The sequence below is a fragment of the Nerophis ophidion genome, linkage group LG02, assembly GCF_033978795.1.
Source record: "Nerophis ophidion isolate RoL-2023_Sa linkage group LG02, RoL_Noph_v1.0, whole genome shotgun sequence".
NCBI classification, from domain to species: domain Eukaryota; kingdom Metazoa; phylum Chordata; class Actinopteri; order Syngnathiformes; family Syngnathidae; genus Nerophis; species Nerophis ophidion.
This window is the reverse complement of record NC_084612.1, coordinates 13,756,219-13,776,488: the sequence shown is the minus strand read 5'-3', so window position 1 is coordinate 13,776,488 and position 20,270 is coordinate 13,756,219. Positions and strand designations below refer to the sequence as shown.

General features: G+C 39.1%; 1 protein-coding gene across 1 annotated transcript in view; it reads left to right on the top strand.

Moving 5' to 3' along the window:
* Positions 1–6,256: 6,256 nt before the first annotated feature.
* chrnb4 (cholinergic receptor, nicotinic, beta 4 (neuronal)) overlaps positions 6,257–20,270 on the top strand; it is a 28,727-nt gene continuing 14,713 nt past the window's right edge. Inside the window, exon 1 of the mRNA XM_061877804.1 lies at positions 6,257–6,608. Within this exon, the coding sequence (XP_061733788.1) occupies positions 6,560–6,608 (49 nt within the window). The 5' untranslated portion in view covers positions 6,257–6,559. The remainder of the gene's footprint in view (positions 6,609–20,270) is intronic.

Sequence of the window (20,270 nt, the reverse complement as noted above, 5' to 3'; positions counted from 1 at the left end):
AGTTTGTACACTTTGAACACAATATAAAGCGCTATACACTCCTGGATATCAAACAAATCTAACAAAGGGGTGATTGATCAATTTTCTATTTAATAACAAAGCCAAAACAACAACTACTAGCTAAACTGTCCTCACTTATAACCGCCCTGCCAACACGCACACACACTGTCACTAGCCCTGTGGTGCACTCACAGTTGCAAATCACAAAACTCCGTAACCCTAAAGGGGAACTGCACTTTTTTGGAATTTTGCCTATCGTTCGCAATCATTATGAAAGAAATAACAAAATATATATATATTTTTAAAGGTAATTGTATAAAGAACAAACATTTGAAATTATTTTTAATATGACATATAGATTTAACATACCAATATCAAACCAAATGTTTGCAGTTTGCTTCTTCTATTTTGTTGCAGCTTCTTGAGCTGTACTGAAAGGGAAATCTACAAGAAGCTAATTGGTTCTTGAACAGGGTTTGTAAATAGAAATGTTTGCATATTGAAGCAAATGTTGTCATAAGAAACAATGTAAATATAAATAATCTGTTCCAGTCTCGACAAAAGTCCATATTTTAGTAAAAGTTTGCACACTTTGAACACAATACAAAGCGCTATATACTTCTGGATATCGAACAAATCTAACAAGGGGGTGATGGATCAAAATTCGATTTAATAACAAAGCCAAAACAACAGCTAATAGCTGAACTGTCCTCATTTTCAGCCGCCCTGCCGACACGCACACACACTGTCACTAGCCCTGGGATTCACTCACATTTGCAAATCACAAAACTCTGTTTGCTCAGAGGGGAACTGCACTTTTTTGGACTTTTCCTATCATTCACAATTATAATGAAAGACATGATGACAGTTTTTTTTAAGGTAATTGTATAAAGAACTAACATTTGAAAGTATTTTTAATATGCCATATAGATATAACATACTAATAACAAACCTAATGTTTGAAGTTTGCTTCTTCTATTTGGCTGCAGCCGCTTTAGCTGCACTGGAAAGAAAAACTATGAGAAGCTAATTGGTTCCTGAACAGGGTTTGTAAATAGAAATGTTTGCATATTGAAGCATATTTTCAACATAAGAAACAATGTAAATATAAATAATGTGTTCCAGTCTTGACAAAAGTCCATATTTTAGTAAAAGTTTGCACACTTTGAACACAATATAAAGCACTATACACTCCTGGATATCAAACAAATCTAACAAGGGGGGGATGGATCAATTTTCTATTTAATAACAAAGCCAAAACAACAACTACTAGCTAAACTGTCCTCACTTATAACCGCCCTGCCAACACGCACACACACTGTCACTAGCCCTGTGGTGCACTCACAGTTGTAAATCACAAAACTCCGTAACCCTAAAGGGGAACTGCACTTTTTGGGAATTTTGCCTATCGTTCGCAATCATTATGAAAGACATAACAAAATATATATATTTTTTAAAGGTAATTGTGTAAAGAACTAACATTTGAAAGTATTTTTAATATGCCATATAGATTTAACATACCAATAACAAACCTAATGTTTGCAGTTTGCTTCTTCTATTTGGCTGCAGCTTCTTGAGCTGGATTGGAAGAGAAATCTACAAGAAGCTAATTGGTTCTTGAACACGGTTTGTAAATAGAAATGTTTGCCTATTGAAGCAAATGTTGTCATAAGTAACAATGTAAATATGAATAATGTTTTCCAGTCTCGACAAAAGTCCATATTTTAGTAAAAGTTTGCACACTTTGAACACAATATAAAGCACTATACACTCCTGGATATCAAACAAAGGGGTGATGGATCTACTTTCTATTTAATAACAAAGCCAAAGAAACAACTACTAGCTGAACTGTCCTTATTTTCAGCCGCCCTGCCGACACGCACACACACTATCACTAGACCTGTAGTGCACTCACAGTTCGAAATCACAAAAATTACAAACTCAAAAGCCAGCTTACCTCTTGCTGTAGCTAGCTTATGGCCAATGAAGTGAAGTAAATTACATAAAAGCACTTTTACATAGTGAAACCCAATATCTAAGTTACATTTAAACCCATGTGGGTGGCACTCGGAGCAGGTGGGTAAAGTGTCTTGCCCAAGGACACAACGGCAGTGACTAGGATGGCGGAAGCGGGGATCGAACCTGGAACCCTCAAGTTGCCGGCACGGCCCCTCTACCAACCTAGCTATACCACATGATGTAGCCATGGCATCCCAAGGCGATAAGTTACTACGCTAAAAATTAGTTCCTCCGTGTTTGTTCTTACTGTAGCAATGTTGCTACAGCTTGGTTATTATACAGGTTATGGAACGTAAATAAAGTATTGTTGGCAGTTTTTGGATGCATTTTTAAAGTGATTTAGTGGTAGAATTGATTGCTCAAATTAGCTGCATTGCCCGTCATGAAGAACAAGCAGATTTTTTACAAATTAGAATGCAAAAAAACCCAAAACATTGTTTTGTCTTATTCTCAGCATGCTGATAGTATATATTTGTACCATGAATTGATTAACGTGGACCCTGACTTAAACAAGTTGAAAAACTTATTTGGGTGTTACCATTTAGTGGTCAATTGTACGGAATACGTACTAAACTGTGCAATCTACTAATAAAAGTATCAATCAATCAATCACAAGATATTAAAACAATGTTGTAAACTTGTTGAATTAAGTCCTGATGTTGAGCAACTCAAACATAACGATAAAACAACATGCTTTTTGACATTTGATCAATGTTGAGTCCTGACGTTGATTTGACCATTAAATTTTGGTCTTTTCCAAACCAATATTCTACAACACAAATACAAAATACAACATGCTTTTTGACAACGTTTATCGAACTCAAAAGCCACAAAGGTTGTGGCGTTGATTTGACCTTTGACAAATGGTCATTTCCCAACCAATAACGTGGATCCAACGTTAGACATCAACGTTTTCTCAATTTACAAATATGATCAATCAATCAATCAATGTTTACTTATATAGCCCTGAATCACTAGTGTCTCAAAGGGCTGCACAAACCACTACGACATCCTCCTATTTTGCAACGTTTTTTTTCAAAGTAAGGTTTAAAAGACATGTCTAATCAACATTCTTTAAATATCTTGTGCATGCTGGGTTGTCTCTCACGAGAGGCAAAAAAACCCAAAACGTGCTGTTCCACTTCAACTTATGTAAAACAAAAAAATAAAAAATATTCGGTAAAAGTTCACAAAATATTCACACACAAATACAGATGGCACAACCATTGATAGAGTGAAGGAATAAAGTTTATAGGTGTGATAAAATATAACAATATAAAAATTTACAAAAATGTAGTAAGAAATATTTCAATAATGGTTAGAAGCTCAATATGTTTTGGACCAAACATTTCTCTATATTCTCTTTCTGCTGTTCGCAAAAAAGATTTTTTTAAATACATGAATTGAAAACATTTATATTAGAAAATTACACAATTTGACAGAAAAAACTAGATGTCAGTCTAAATTGATGTATTATTTTGTCAAGGCAGATTGGTTTAATATCATAGATTGCTTATAGGCGTTGTTAAGTTTAGACCAAGGGTGTCAAACTCATTTTAGATCGGGGGCCACATGGAGAAAAATGTACTCCCAAATCACAGCACGATAGCTTAAAAATAAAGACAACTTCAGATTGTTTATGCTTGAAAATAGAACGAGCACATTCTGAAAATGTACAAATCATGCTGTTGTTTGGTTGTTGTTTTTTTACAATTACATGTTGCGGTTAAAGACCTACTGAAATGAGATGTTCTTATTTAAACTGGGATAGCCGGTCCATTCTATATTTCATACTTGATTATTTTGCGATATTGCCATATTTTTGCTGAAAGAATTTTGTAGAGAACATCCACGATAAAGTTCGCAACTGGAGAAAAGCCCTGCCTGTACCGGAAGTCGCAGACGATGACGTCCAATATTAAATTAACAAATTGCAAAAGATTCAGCAACACAGATGTCCAAAATACTGTGTAATTATGCCGTTAAAGCAGACGACTTTTAGCTGTGTGTGTGTGTGCTGCGATCATATTCATAACTGCCCGTGACGTCACGCGTGCACGTCATCATTATGCGACGTTTTCAAGAAAAAAGTCCCGGGAAATTCAAAATTGCAATTCAGTAAACTAAACCGGCCGTATTGGCATGTGTTGCAACGTTAATATTTCATCATTGATATATAAACTATCAGACTGCGTGGTGGGTAGTAGTGGGTTTCAGTAGGCCTTTAATAGTTTTCTATCTTTATCTGTCATTATTTATACTTTCTGAATAAATGATGTGATAACATTCATCAGTCAACTCATCGGTGTTCATTTTCAATCTGTCGAGATAAAAGAATAATATCAAAATCAAATTACAGGATGTTATTTATGTAATTTGCTAATTTTCCTCGACTGGTGCACTAACATAATGTGGTTTATTTTTTGTACATATGTAACATCATCTATAAAGATTCTAAGAATTGCTATAGCGACATCTAGTGGACACATTTAGAACAGCAGTTTTTTTCATTCAAAAGAATCATTAACTTTAGAATTTGATGCCAGCAACACATGACAAAGAAGTTGGGAAAGGTGGCAATAAATACTGATAAAGTTGAGGAATGCTCATCGGAAGATCCCAAAGGTGTGCATGCTAATTTGGAACAGGTGGGTGCCATGATTGGGTATAAAAGCAGCTTCCATGAAATGCTAAGTAATTCACAAACAAGGATGGGGCGAGGGTCACCACTTTGTACGCAAATTGTCGAATAATTTTAGAACATTTCTCAACGAGCTATTGCAAGGAATTTAGGGATTTTACCATCTACGGTCCGTTAAATCATCAAAAAGTTCAGAGAATTTGGAAAAATCACCACACGTAAGCGATGATATTACGGACTTTTGAGCCCTCAGGCAGTACTGCATCAAAAACCGACATCAGTGTGTAAAGGATATCACCACATGGACTCAGGAACACTTCGTAAAAACACTGTCAGTAACTACAGTTGGTCGCTACATCTGTAAGTGCAAGTTAAAACTCTACTATGCAAAGCCAAACCCATTTATCAACAATATCCTGAAACGCCGCCGGATTGGCTGGGCCCGAGCTCACCTTAGATGGACTGATGCAAAGTGGAAAGGTGTTTTGTGGTCTGACAAGTCCACATTTCAAATTATATTTGGAAACAGAAGACGTGGTGTCCTCCAGAACAAAGAGGAAAATAACCATTCGGATTGTTATAGGCGCAAAGTTCAAAAGCCAGCATCTGTGATGGTATGGGGGTGTATTAGTGCCCAAGGCATGGGTAACTTACACATCTGTGAAGGCACCATTAATGCTGAAAGGTGCATACAGGTTTTGGAACAACATACGTTGTCATCCAAGCAACGTTAGCATGGACGTCCCTGCTTATTTCAGCAAGACAAGTGTTACAACAGCGTGGCTTCGTAAAAAAAAAAAAAGAGTGCGGGTACTTTCCTGGCCTGCCTGAAGTCCAGACCTGTCTCCCATCGAAAATGTGTGGCGCATTATGAAGCATAAAATACGACAGCGGAGACTCCGGACTGTTGTACGACAGAAGCTCTACATAAAACAAGAACAGGAAAGAATTCCTCTTTCAAAGCTTCAACAATTAGTTTCCTCAGTTCCCAAACATTTATTGAGTGTTGTTAAAAGAAAAGGTGATGTAACACAGTGGTGAACATGCCCTTTCCCAACTACTTTGGCACGCATTGCAGCCATGAAATTCTAAGTTAATTATTATTTGCAAAAAAAAATCAAGTTTATGAGTTTGATCATCAAATATCTTGTCTTTGTAGAGCATTCAATTGAATAGGGGTTGAAAAGGAATTGCAAATCATTGTATTCCGTTTATATTTACATCTAACACAATTTCCCAACTTATATGGAAACAGGGTTTGTACTTTGGCACGGCCGGATAAAACCTGTTCACGGGCCTGATCCGCCACCCCTGTTTTAGGGACATGGTTTCTTTTATGCGTTTTGGGGAATTAAAAATCACAAATGCTACTGAAGTATGACTATAACTGTTTTTAATTTTTAATCAAAAAAGTTGTCTAAAACTATAAAACTGTTGCAAGCCCAACTATTAATTGGATCTCACAGTGGATGTATGCATGAAAAAGGTGCTTGCTGAGCCCAAATGTTTGACTGTGTAATGAATGACTCATGGTCTTCACGAGCTCCAGCCTTAATAGAAACGGGGCTGGTCTTGTCGCTCACTCGCCGCCTTCGACGCCTCATGAGCGGACACGTCTTCTGAAGAGTGTGCCCCTTCTGGATGGGTGCATGGATGAATGACTGAACAAAAACGAAAACGTCAGGACGAGACTTTTTTTGATTGTTTTGGCAAAGTTACACCACAATGGAGCCGATGGTGACATTTAGGGGGAAAATTATATATTTTGGTGGCGGATGATCCAGACTGGCTCCGCGCCTGGGCGCGTCAGCTCGGGCTTACACCGCCAGAGAAGCGCTGCTTTGAGGCTGCACCAGCTCACTTGTCCCCGTTGAGCACATCCATGGTAGCGGGGAAAAAATGATGCCTCCTCTCTGCATCATCGCTTATATGATGGCTTTAATCCACGGTAGGTCGCCTCAATGCTGTACTTTTTTAATCTAAATTAGACTTATTTATGCATGCACCAGTTATTTGCATGAACTATTTGCATTGTGTTGTTGTTATAGCAACCAGAATACGTCATCAACTTATTTACTAAAAATAAAAGTTATTAAGTTGCAAACTCATGTAGCCCATGGGTCCTACTATTTTTACTATTCCACAAATAGTTTTAAAATAACTAACAGAGACAATATGAATAAAGTATTACCAAGCCAGGGTGTCCAAAGTATTAATGGAAACTTTTCTTATTGTTAAAAAAATATATATGAAACAAACACTGCCCACATTAAACAATACAATGAGGGTCAGCTATAGGATGAGTTAATGCGAACCACTGAAAATATTGGGAATCCAATTAAGTTTTTTTTACGGTAGTTATGATTTATGGCGGGTGTTGTTTTTTTAATTCACCATGGGTGTTACTCGCTTACAATCTACTGTATATCCAATCTGTCGACATAAAGTGCTGACAAAATGGCCATATTATAATATTATTATCACGGTATTGAGGTGGCGACTTGTCCAGGGTGTACCCCGCCTTTCGCCCACCGGTACAAAATGGATGGATGGATGGATGTTTGCTCAAAAAGTACTGAGAAACAATACATCTTTTAACCAAGTGTTATTCAAAAATAAATACATCAAGAAACATCCATCCATCCATTTTCTACCGCTTATTCCCTTTCGGGGTCGCGGGGGGCGCTGGCGCCTATCTCAGCTACAATCGGGCGGAAGGCGGGGTACATCAAGAAACAGACAAACAATATACTTCCATTGGCGTAAGAAAATTTAAATATTGTCCTGGCCTCTTATGAGCCATATTCTTACAGTGGAACCTCTATTTACCAACCTAATTGGTTCTTGAACAGGGTTTGTAAATCGAAATGTTCGCATATTGAAGCAAATTGTCTCATAAGAAGCTATGTAAATTTGAACAAAGTGTTCAAGTCTCGACACAAGTCCATATTTTAGTAAAAGTTTGCACATTTTGAACACAATATAAAGCACTATACACGGAAGGGGGTGATGGATCAACTTTCTATTTAATAACAAACCATAAAAAACACTGAGCTGGACTGTCCTAATTTTTCAGCCACCCTGCCAACACGCACACACACTGTCACTAGCCCTGAGGTGCACTCACAGTTCGAAATCACAAAACTCCTTAACCTTAAAGGGGAACTGCACTTTTTGGGGAATTTTGCCTATCGTTAACAACCATTATAAGAGACATAACGACAGATGATTTATTTTTATGCATTCTAACTTGTAAATAAAAGTCCAATGGGAACGCCTCTGTTTCACCCATAAAATCCAATAAATAACCATTCAAAAACTGCATGCCAACAATACTCCATTTACATTTCGTGATTTGAATATTAACCAAGTATTAGTAATATTGTTATTAAAAGTGCTTATCGCAGACAAATCATCGAGTGGTCTGCTGTTTCTTCGCTTCTTTGCTCCGTTTAAGTTTATTGTAGATCATGAATCATACCTCTCACCTGGATAGAAGAAGTCTGAGTAGGTATTCCGACAAGTTGGTACAACTCTGAAATTCCGAAACTGGCAAAGATGACAGGATAATACGCTAAGTCCCACGCCTCGGCCCCCAACCCATTTCTTTGTTAGGATTATTAGTACCAAATAGTAATTTATGAATATCCTAAAAAGTCAGCATCCTGATGCCAACAGACATTGCACGGTAAGTGATGTTTTATCATGACGGCGTGGCGCAGTGGGAGAGTGGCCGTGCGCAACCCGAGGGTCCCTGGTTCAATCCCTACCTAGTACCAACCTCGTCACGTCCGTTGTGTCCTAAGCAAGACACTTCACCCTTGCTCCTGATGGGTGCTGGTTAGCGCCTTGCATGGCAGCTCCCTCCATCAGTGTGTGAATGTGTGTGTGAATGGGTAAATGTGGAAGTAGTGTCAAAGCGCTTTGAGTACCTTGAAGGTAGAAAAGCGCTATACAAGTACAACCCATTTATCATTTATGTTTCTTGTCATTCATGAAGTCTGCAGTGAGTAAATAATCAGTGATGAAGAAATACAAACAAGTGTGATGCGTTTTTTTTTTAAATCAATGCACAGTGTATACTTAGAATTATCAAATACGTATATATTAAATATTATTATAAATGTGCCCGTTGCTACATTACATATATACCTACATCATGTGTATACAACTTCAATAAAGGTGTTTGGATGTGTTTTAAGGGCTTTACAGGCAGAATTGCACGGCTCCCATAAGCTCAATTGTAAGCATCACATGTATTTAATGTTTAGAATGCAAAAAAACCCCAAAAACTTCCATTGTCAAAATTCCTCAAAAAGTGCAGTTCCCCTTTAATAGCCGGCTAGCTACAATGAATGGGGGGGAAAAAAATCTACTTTATCTTGTCGGTTAATCTTTGTCTGAGAAAAAAGTGGCAGGAAGGGCAGGACGCTTTGACAACATTGTGAATGTTTCACAACACCCATTGATTGCTTGTTCATTGTTTTTTTTTTGGACTCTAATTTAGCTAGCAACACTAGAAAGTCTAAGAAAACATTTAAAAAGCACACAAAATAGCACTTGAGCGCCAGAAATTGATCAACTATGGATCTGCTTCCGGGCACACAATGGGTATATGAAACCTTGGTACTCTGAGTTCTTACTCCAAAGCATGTTTTCTCCACTCTCAAGTTTGTACAATGAGGGTTTTGTAAGTTTATTAATTTGAGTGTTTAAATATGTTTGACTTGTTTTGTTTTAATTTGTAAAAAAAAAAATTAAACAGGTGTTGTCTACATCACTTCCGGTTAATGTGATGTCAGGTGGGTTTACTTCCTGTTACTGTATATATATTCGCAATCAAAAGTTTACATACACTTGTAAAGAACATAATAAGCTGTCTTGAATTTCCAATAATTTCTACAACCCTTATTTTTTTGTGATAGAGTGATTGGAGCATATACTTTTTTGTCACAAAAACATTCATGAAGTTTGGTTCTTCTATGAATTTATCATGGGTCTACCGAAAATGTGACAAAATCTGCTGGGTCAAAAGTATACATACAGCAATGTTGATATTTGGTTTCATGTCCCTTGGCAAGTTTCACTGCAATAAGGTGCTTTTGGTAGCCATCCACAAGCTTCTGGTTGAATTTTTGCCCACTCCTCTTGACAAAATTGGTGCGGTTCATCTAAATTTGTTGGTTTTTTGACACAGACTTGTTTTTTCAGCATTGTCCACACGTTTAAGTCAGGACTTTGGGAAGCTCATTCTAAAACCTTAATTGTAGCTTGATTTAGCCATTCCTTGACCACTTTTGACGTTTGTTTGGGGTCATTGTCCTATTGGAACACCCAACTGTGCCCAAGACCCAACCTCCGGGCTGATGATTTGAGGTCGTCCTAAAGAATTTGGAGGTAACCCTCCTTTTTCATTGTCCTAATAAAGCACCAGTTCAATTGGCAGCAAAATACGCCCAGAGCGTAATACTACCTCCACCATGCTTGACGGTAGGTATGGTGTTCCTGGGATTAAAGGCCTCACCTTTTCTGTGGCCAAACAGCTCAATTTCTGTTTCATCTTGTCAGAATATCCATCCATCCATTTGCTACCGCTTATTCCCTTTCGGGGTCGCGGGGGGCGCTGGCGCCTATCTCAGCTACAATCGGGCGGAAGGCGGGGTACACCCTGGACAAGTCGCCACCTCATCGCAGGGCCAACACAGATAGACAGACAACACTCACACTCACATTCACACACTAGGGCCAATTTAGTGTTGCCAATCAGCCTATGCCCAGGTGCATGTCTTTGGAGGTGGGAGGAAGCCAGAGTACCCGGAGGGAACCCACGCATTCACGGGGAGAACATGCAAACTCCACACAGAAAGATCCCGAGCCTGGATTTGAACCCAGGACTGCAGGACCTTCGTATTGTGAGGCAGACGCACTAACCCCTCTTCCACCGGGAAGCCCTCTTGTCAGAATAATTATGTATAAATTATCACACAACTTTTATGCTTAAGGGTCGTTGCTATAGTTATTATCAATTGTGTTGAAGTAGTACGTTTTTATCCGTGCAAAGAGACGACTTGCAAATCGAAAGATTGGAAGTCGTCTCGCATCAGTGTCTGTGTCCAGGAACGGCCTGCTGACTGCCAAGGCCGAACACTGCCGTGACGCAGACAAAGCAGAAAGAGAGCGATATCACGACTGTCAGCACATTTGCATTTTAGTATAATCATATATTGTGTCTAACTGGAGCTGTCGAGATTACCCCCTTCCCTCAGCGACAGCTTCAGTGATGTAACCAGGGACCTCCCAGATAAATGGAGGAAGCACGTGGGCTGGACTTTGGGAGCGTAGTTTGGATCTGTAACTAGAGTACAGCCCAAATAATGTGTCTCCTAAACTGAGCAAAATTGAACTCTGTCTCTGCATGATTCCTTGTTTCTCGTCTGTTTAATAGATGTCATTGGTGTTTGAACCTGACTCACCTGACCACAGAACCCTCCTGCAGAAGGTCTTATCTTTGTCCATGTGATGTCATGTAAATTATTGGAAACTCAAGACAGCCATGACATTATGTTCTTTACAAGTGTATGTCAATTTTTGATCTCGGCTGTATATATATATATTCTTAAGTGTAGCAATCAATCAATCATTACAAAAGTTATTATTTGAAACGGGTATCTTAGCCATCAGGAATTTTACCACGTTTTATTATTAATATCAATAATCTGTACATTCCTATCTGTTTTTTGTCTACTTCATGGGCCACATGGGAGAAATCCACAGCTTTTGCCGTGCAAATCCTCTTAAAGGCCTACTGAAATGAGATTTTCTTATTCAAACGGGGATAGCAGGTCCATTCTATGTGTCATACTTGATCATTTCGCGATATTGCCATATTTTTGCTGAAAGGATTTAGTAGAGAACATCCACGATAAAGTTCGCAACTTATGGTCGCTAATAAAAAAGCTTTGCCTTTACTGGAAGTAGCGGACCATGTGCGCGTGACGTCACTGGTTTCAGGGCTCCTCACATCCTCACATTGTTTTACAATCATAGCCACCACCAGCTAGAGCGATTCGGACCGAGAAAGCAACAATTTCCCCATTAATTTGAGCGAGGATGAAAGATTTGTGGATGAGGATATTGAGAGTGAAGGGTTAGAAAAAAAAAAAAAGGCGAGGGCAGTGAGAGCGATTAAGATGTTATTAGACACATTTACTTGGATGATTCTGGAAAATACCTTATCTGCCTGTTGTGTTACTAGTGTTTTAGTGAGATTATATAGTACCTGAAAGTCGGAGGGGTGTGGCCACGGGTGTGGTGACCGCCAGTGTCTCTGGTGGGAGGAGGTTATAGTCCGCAGCTGCAGGAGGACGTGAGCTCCGCTCATAACTACGGTAAGAGCCGACGTATTACCACAAATTTTTCAGCGAAACCTGCCGGTTGACTTGTGGTCGAGATCCATGTTTGCTTGACCGCTCTGTTCCATAGTAAAGCTTCACCTTTGGGAATTTTAAATAAGGAAACACCGTGTGTTTGTGTGGCTAAAGGCTAAAGCTTCCCACCTCCATCTTTTTACTTTGACTTCTCCTTTATTAATTGAACAAATTTCAAAATATTCAGCAACACAGATGTCCAGAATACTGTGTAATTATGCAATTTTAGCAGACTTTAAACCTGAGGGTAAAGTTCGACTCAGATTTTAAATTGGAAAAACAAATCAGCAGCGTCGTTCAAAAAAGCTTTTATCAAAAACGGCAAATAGCGAAAGTGAAACCGCTTCTGTCAGGACATGATCTCGAGAAATTAATTCACGCCTTTATCTCGAATAGTTTGGACTACTGCAATGCCCTGTATGTTGGCATTAGCCAGTTCTCCCTCGCCCGCCTGCAGCTCGTGCAGAACTCTGCTGCTCGTTCAACACAGACCCGCAGACGTGAGCACATCACTCCTATATTAGCGTCCCTTCACTGGCTCCCTGTGCGTTATCGAATCAATTTCAAACTCCTTCTATTTGTTTTTAAATGTCTAAACAACCTCGCGCCAACATATCTTTTAGACCTCCTTCAGCCTTACTGCCCCACTCGATCCCTAAGATCAGCTGCTACTGACGGTCCCTGACACAAGGCTGAAGCTTAGAGGTGACAGAACTTTTGCCGCTGCTGCTTCCAAGCTCTGGAACGACCTGCCTCTGAGTGTTAGACAAGCTTCCTCTCTTCCTGTTTTTAAATCTCTCTTAAAAACATACTTTTATTCCTTGGCTTTTAACACTGAGTGATATCCATCCTGCAATGGCGCCCCATTATACACCTGCTGTGAACCTGTTTTAATGTTTTATTTATTTATTTTTTTATCATGTTCTGTTTGTGTTGTGTTTGCTTGGTCCTCATATTATCTTTTAACCTGCCCATTGTAAAGCACTTTGGCTACCCCTGTGGTACATTTTAAATGTGCTTTTTAAATAAAGTTGATTTGATTTGACTATTTATAGCTTGGATCGGGCTGGGAAATGTTTACTACAACCCGAGACGTCCTAAAATGTCATCATACCGCGACATTTTAGGACACTTCGCGGTAAATTTAAAATTGCAATTTAGTAAACTAAAAAGGCCGTATTGGCATGTGTTGCAATATTAAAGAGGATAATTATCACAATTTCAAAAGGGTTAAAAACACAAAAAATCAGTTCCCAGTGGCTTGTTGTATTTTTTGAATTTTTTTTTTCCAAATTTTACCGGTCCCGGAATATCCCTAAATAAAGCTTTAAAGTGCCTTATTTTCGCTATCTTCGAAACCACTATCCATTTCCCTGTGACGTTATACAGGGCTGCCAGTACAAACAACATGGAGGTTACCACAGCAAGATATAGCGACATTAGCTCGGATTTCAGCGGCTTAAGCGATTCAACAGATTACGCATGTATTGAAACAGATGGTCGGAGTATGGAGGCAGATAAGAAAACGAAATTGAAGAAGAAATTGAATCGGTTAAAAAAATACATGGTCTTTTTTCTGCAACATCAAGGTATATATTGACGCTTGCATCGGTTTGGTGATAATGTTCCCCTTTAATATTTCATCATTGATATATAAACTATCAGACTGTGTGGTCAGTAGTAATGAGTTTCAGTAGGCCTTTAAAGTTTGCAAACAGGAACAAAAATAAGACTCATATATCAATCAATCAATGTTTACTTATATAGCCCTAAATCACTAGTGTCTCAAAGGGCTGCACAAACCACCACGACATCCTCGGTAGGCCCACATAAGGGCAAGGAAAACTCACACCCAGTGGGACATCGGTGACAATAATGACCCAGTGGGATGTCGGTGACAATGATGACTATGAGAACCTTAGAGAGGAGGAAAGCAATGGATGTCGAGCGGGTCTAACATGATACTGTGAAAGTTCAATCCACAATGGATCCAACACAGTCGCGAGAGTCCAGTCCAAAGCGGATCCAACACAGCAGCGAGAGTCCCGTTCACAGCGGAGCCAGCAGGAAACCATCCCAAGCGGAGGCGGATCAGCATCGCAGAGATGTCCCCAGCCGATACACAGGCAAGCAGTACATGGCCACCGGATCGGACCGGACCCCCTCCACAAGGGAGAGTGGGACATAGAAGAAAAAGAAAAGAAACGGCAGATCAACTGGTCTAAAAAGGGAGTCCATTTAAAGGCTAGAGTATACAAATGAGTTTTAAGGTGAGACTTAAATGCTTCTACTGAGGTGGCATCTCGAACTGTTACCGGGAGGGCATTCCAGAGTACTGGAGCCCGAACGGAAAACGCTCTATAGCCCGCAGACTTTTTTTGGGCTTTGGGAATCACTAACAAGCCGGAGTCCTTTGAACGCAGATTTCTTGCCGGGACATATGGTACAATACAATATACTCTCCTTCCATTAAACATCACAGTGCGACCTTATCAAGAGCACAGTAGCGTACATTCCATCGTCATATGAACACGCCTGACCTCACTTTCAGTCAACACTTTTCCACAAAAAACACCCACAGCAGGTCATATAGTTTTTGACGACGACTCCCTGTGGGCTTTAACAACACACCATCTGTTTACCAACACTGCTCATGGGTGGCATCCCAGCTAGAAGGCAAACAAGGACGAGTTGGACCCATTAGACAGACTCCTTCCTCAGTCACTAATAAACTGCAGGAGTGTTTGTGCCCGCTAATGACTTGCAGCGTGACTCCGAAGTACAAGAAAACCATTACAAAGTTCGCAAGTCTTTAAGCTATTGTAGGCATTGGTGCGTCAAGCCATAACTTGCACCCAAAAGGTCAGACTTGATGACTTTTTAAAGTTCTCCTGTCCACAGAGGCAATTCTGCATGAACAGGACCATCAGTTAAGAGTGTTTATCAATAGGAAATAGGTTTATTTCGGCCTTCGAGGTAATCAAAGCACTGAGCTAATTGCCCCTATCACACAACCTGTAAATGTGGCTTTTTGTAGCTTATGTCTGCCTCACAGTTCTGTATAAACGACACCAACACTAAATGAGAAGGCAAAGTCGACCCGGCAATTTTCTGACTTTTTTAATCCTGTTGTGTTGAAGGAAAGTGTTGCTTTCCAACAGTAACTTAATTTGTGACTTCAAAAGATCTGGGGCCGTATTTATCAAGCTTTTTAGAATTACTCCTAAGAAGTCAGCTAAGAGTTGCCTTATGAGTAAAGACATTTTTCGCTGAAAGCTGCACTTAAAAGTTAGTTATCAAGCGTCTTACTCACACACGACATTACTATGTGCCGTAAACGGAATTTTAGGTGACGTCATTTCTGTGTCCATAAAAATGACCAATCACGGAAGGGAATCCCTTGTCTAGGAATAAAGAAATATCTTAGAAATATTTAAGTGGACAATGGGAGTGTATATTTTGACAATAGACTACAAAATAATCCATAACTAAATGAAAGATTCTGAGAATCCTCTCATAGAGTTCCTAACTTATCCTAAAAATATCAGAGCGAGGATTTTTAGCACTCATTTGTGCACTTTTTTTACATACTTATACATGAGCGCACAACTTTTGCACTAATGTTGCACTCCTATATGAACACACGACTTTTGCACTTACTTGTCGCTCATGTGTGAGCACACGTGTGCACCTATTTTACACACTTACTGTATATATGAGCACACAACTTGTTCACTTATTTTACATACTTATATATGTGCATATGACTTCTGCAATTTATTAATGCACTTATTGTACACAGTTATTATTGTGCACTTTAACCTGTGCTCTTTATTGGTGCACCTATTTTACACATTTATACAAGTGTACATAACTTGTGCATTTTGTTAGTGGACTTATTTTACACACTTATGTATTTACACATAACTTCTGCACTTGATTAATGCACTTATTGTACAGACTTATATATTTACACACTTTATTCGTGCACTTAACACACGTAACATGTGCGTTTAACTCTTAAAATGTCAGTGCCTAGAACAGGGGTCGGGAACCTTTTTGGCTGAGAGAGCCCAGAATCCAAATATTTTTAAATGTATTTCCGTAAGAGCCATATAATATTTTTTTCAACACTGAACACAACTAAACGCGTGCATTTTTAAGTAGGACCAACATTTCTAGAGTATAATAGGTCTCTTATTCTTTGTAATACCATTGTTTTTCTGAAGCTAACTGTGGAAGGGGTGTGGCCTGCGGGCCTGCAGCGAAGCGGGGTGTTGCCAGGACCGGCCTCGAAATCAGCGACAGGTGCGTGGATGGCCCACCTGGCCTTGTTATCTAATCACATGTCGCTCTGTTTATAAGCAGCGGCCAGGAGGAGAGACAGGGTTGGGGCTGGAGCCAGAGTGCGAGTGAGAACGAAAGAGAAAAAGACAATTGCTGGAAAGCAACTGAGAGACTTATTGAAAAATAAAAACATTGTAACCCTGAAACAGGCTCTCATGTCAGTGCTTGGGGGTCTGAAGAACCCCCAGGAGGGCAAGCCCCACTCTAACCAATAATAAATAAATTACTTCTTACCATTAACGCAACTTCTTGAACAGGTGCGGTAGAAAACGGATGGATGGATTAAAAATGCACGAGAATGTTATATATTTTTAACAATATTTTTAACACTGATTACAAGTGGAATTATGCATTACTTATCGTGTTAAGCAATGTCAGCTCAGATTTGTCCGAGAGCCAGATGCAGTCATCAAAAGAGCCACATCTGTCTCTAGAGCCATAGGTTCCCTACCCCTGGCCTAGAAGAAGTCTGTATTCAACCTTAGATTGAAAAGCCTCACAATACAAAAACAGTCCATGCAAATTTTCCAACTGAATTTTCTAGTTGTGGAATATTTGAACTATTTTTGATATGTTTTATATCGTTGAATATTTTTATAAATATTGTTATGAATATAAATATACATATCCTTCCGCTCCCTGAACGTTCGCGCACGTCTCTCTCGCCTCAGTGCCATCCCCCGCTGGCAACTCTTAACCAGTTAAGACACCTTTGAAGGTCTCTTAAATATCGTGGGGAGTAGGAGTGATTCTTAGACTTAAGAAAGTTGATAAATAACTTTTATTCTTAAGTTTGAGAGTAGAACTAACTTTTGCAAATTCTCAGGACTTAAGTGTAAGACGCTTGATAAATACGGCCCTTGATTGCTGGATACTGTGTGAAAGAACGCACAGTTACGCCAGTGCAAAATTCAACGGGTGGGTGAGGCTTTTGTACTACAAAGACGTATTTGGGGCAATGACATGGACAATGAAAAAAAAAAATCCTACAAGAATAAAATCATTAAAATATAAGATTGAATTTGTAATATACAAGTAAGCATATATTATCACAAGAATAAAGTAGCATATTTTAAAGATAAAAAAAAAAATAGATTAAATTGGACCCATTGCTTGAAAAAAGTCGTGATGGTATGAGAACAAAACTATGTAAAGAGACAAAATAATAAATGATTGAAGAAGAATAAAGAAAAAACCTTGAACTTAATAATAAAAAAAAAAAACATAAAATATAATGTAATAAAGCAGGGTCCGGCTAATTACATTCTTTCTTGTCATTGCTCTGGACGCCCAAGATGCAGAGATGGCAGGCAAAGTGCAAGAAGACCAAAAACAAAGATGTGCAGCAGGCAAGTTCACAAAGGGCAAATGGGCTTAGATAAGCATAACGCTCAAAAAGCAAAGCAAATAACCAAGCAAAGGATCAAACTGAACTAAATACAAGCATCATCAACAATAGAAAACAGGTGCACTTTAAACTTCATCAAACAAGCGTGAAGGTAAAACATACGATGACAAACATGAACTAGACACAACAAAATAGGAGTGTCGAACAGGAAATAATAGTGGAAACACAGGAAAATAAATAGAGCCCAAACATGTCATGTTTGATCATGACAGTAATAGTATATAAAAATACTATTACAGGCTTAGGTGGCCACATGCGTGGACAGCACCTTTTAGCTCTTATTTCCAAAATTGTGTACACTACTGAATTGGGGTCTAATGGCCGCTTATGTGGACACTTATACTGCCATCTGGTGGTGACAGAAGAGTATAACATACAATGGAATTTGGAGAAAAAAAAAGTGTAAAAATAATAATTAGCATGTCACTAAACATGAAGTACATGTTTTGTACTTATGGACTAAGTACATCGTATCAAAAGATGATTCTTAGTTTTTAATTCTAATTAGGGTCCAATAAGCCCAAATAGCAAAGAGAAATTAAAAAAGTATGTAAACAAACAGCTTGGGCTTTAAGAGGGTATTGTAATGCGAAGAAGTGGAAATGTTGGCGCTGATAACACAGGCATTTTTAAATTGTTTTTATTTGTGTTTGGTTAATTTTTTTTGTGTTTCGCTTGATTGTAAAACGTCGTTCAAGAGGTGGGGTGACGTACATATGTTGTCAATATTAAGTGTTTTATCGTTCATAGTTAATATTGTAAAACCCACATTCTTTATTTTCATGTACATTGTGGGTGTCTCATTCAGTAATAAAAAAAGTAAAATTCCATTCCCTTTTTTCAGGTGGTCTGTCATAACATTTTTAGCATTCAAACATTTTTGTGAGTTTTTGTATTAGTGTTCCTTAAAATAGATCTACCGGCTCCCAGACACATTTTTTCTCTCTCTAAATTTGGCCCCCAGGTCAAAATAATTGTGCTCGCTTAGCCTGACCGTCAACTTTTAAAAGCTGTGGCCCCCGAGCCAAAAAGTTTGCCCACTCCTGCCCCAAAGACACAATGTTATACTTGTTTTAATAAATTACATACTCGTTACACACATATGTAATGGGGACCAGACAGTGTGGCTTTGGGCCCGGTGGTCAGCCTACTCGACGATCAGGGTTAGTGTCTCTGTGCAGAATGGGATAAATGCAGGGGGCCAAACCACCCGCGTTACACATACAGCAGTGGTGTGACGTCAGAGCCAGCAAGGCCTTTTCTGGTGGCCTACCATAAATCATGATCATAAATTAATGAAAGTTCATTTCATTTTTTATTTACTTTTCATAAATATATAAAAGTATACAACTGTTATTGTTTTTAAGTTAGTTAGAGCTTTTATCCAATCAGAATTCAGCTAGCTCGTTGTCAGCGTTGTACGAATCCTGCCGGAGGCCTTCTGAATCAACATTAGCGGCGGATGTGCTTTGTAAACGAACGGCGGACATTCAGCTAACAGACAATTGCGATAGCCGATCATATCACGAGTTGTTGACAGTAGTCCATCTAGGTGGCCTTATGTTGAACGTGACTGTGATTGGATACAAGTGGTGAGTTACGAAAGCAGAAAAAGGCATCGCAGCCCTACCCGGCCAGCGGAGAAATCAGCGGTACTCCCCTTTTTTAACCAACAAATAAGCAGAGCAAAACGTTGAGTAAGTAATAGATATATACTTGCAAGGCTATTTTCAAGAAGGATATTTAAAGAGAAACTAGATCTTGTGAGACGAGGTCGGCCGACCCCGGAAACTAGTTAAGCTGTTCTGGTGGTGAAATGGTTTGGCTTCCACTTCCACTCGAATCAACCAACTATGAATCGTACTAAAGGCTTTTATGGCATCAAATGGCCGTTATAAATAAATAAATAAATGATAAATGGGTTGTACTTGTATAGCGCTTTTCAACCTTCAAGGTACTCAAAGCGCTTTGACACTACTTCCACATTTACCCATTCACACACACATTCACACACTGATGGAGGGAGCTGCCATGCAAGGCGCTAACCAGCAACCATCAGGAGCAAGGGTGAAGTGTCTTGCTCAGGACACAAAGGACATGAAGAGGTTGGTACTAGGTGAGGATTGAACCAAGGACCCTCGGGTTGCGCACGGCCACTCTACCACTGCGCCACGCTGTGCCTAAATAGTGAGTTCAAACATATTTTTCCCCATTCAGTATGTTTTTTACAATTATTTTTGTTTTGATAGTACCACATTTTTTGATTTTTAAATGTGCCAAAAATGGCCCATTTTGTACACTTTTGAAAAGAAGTAGGTGATTCATTGCCCGGCAGTGCGCAAGCATGTTTCTGTATAGTATTTTTCAAGCCGTGGACATGTGGCGACATAAAGGATTGTATTTTTGGAGGTATTTATTGAATTTGGAC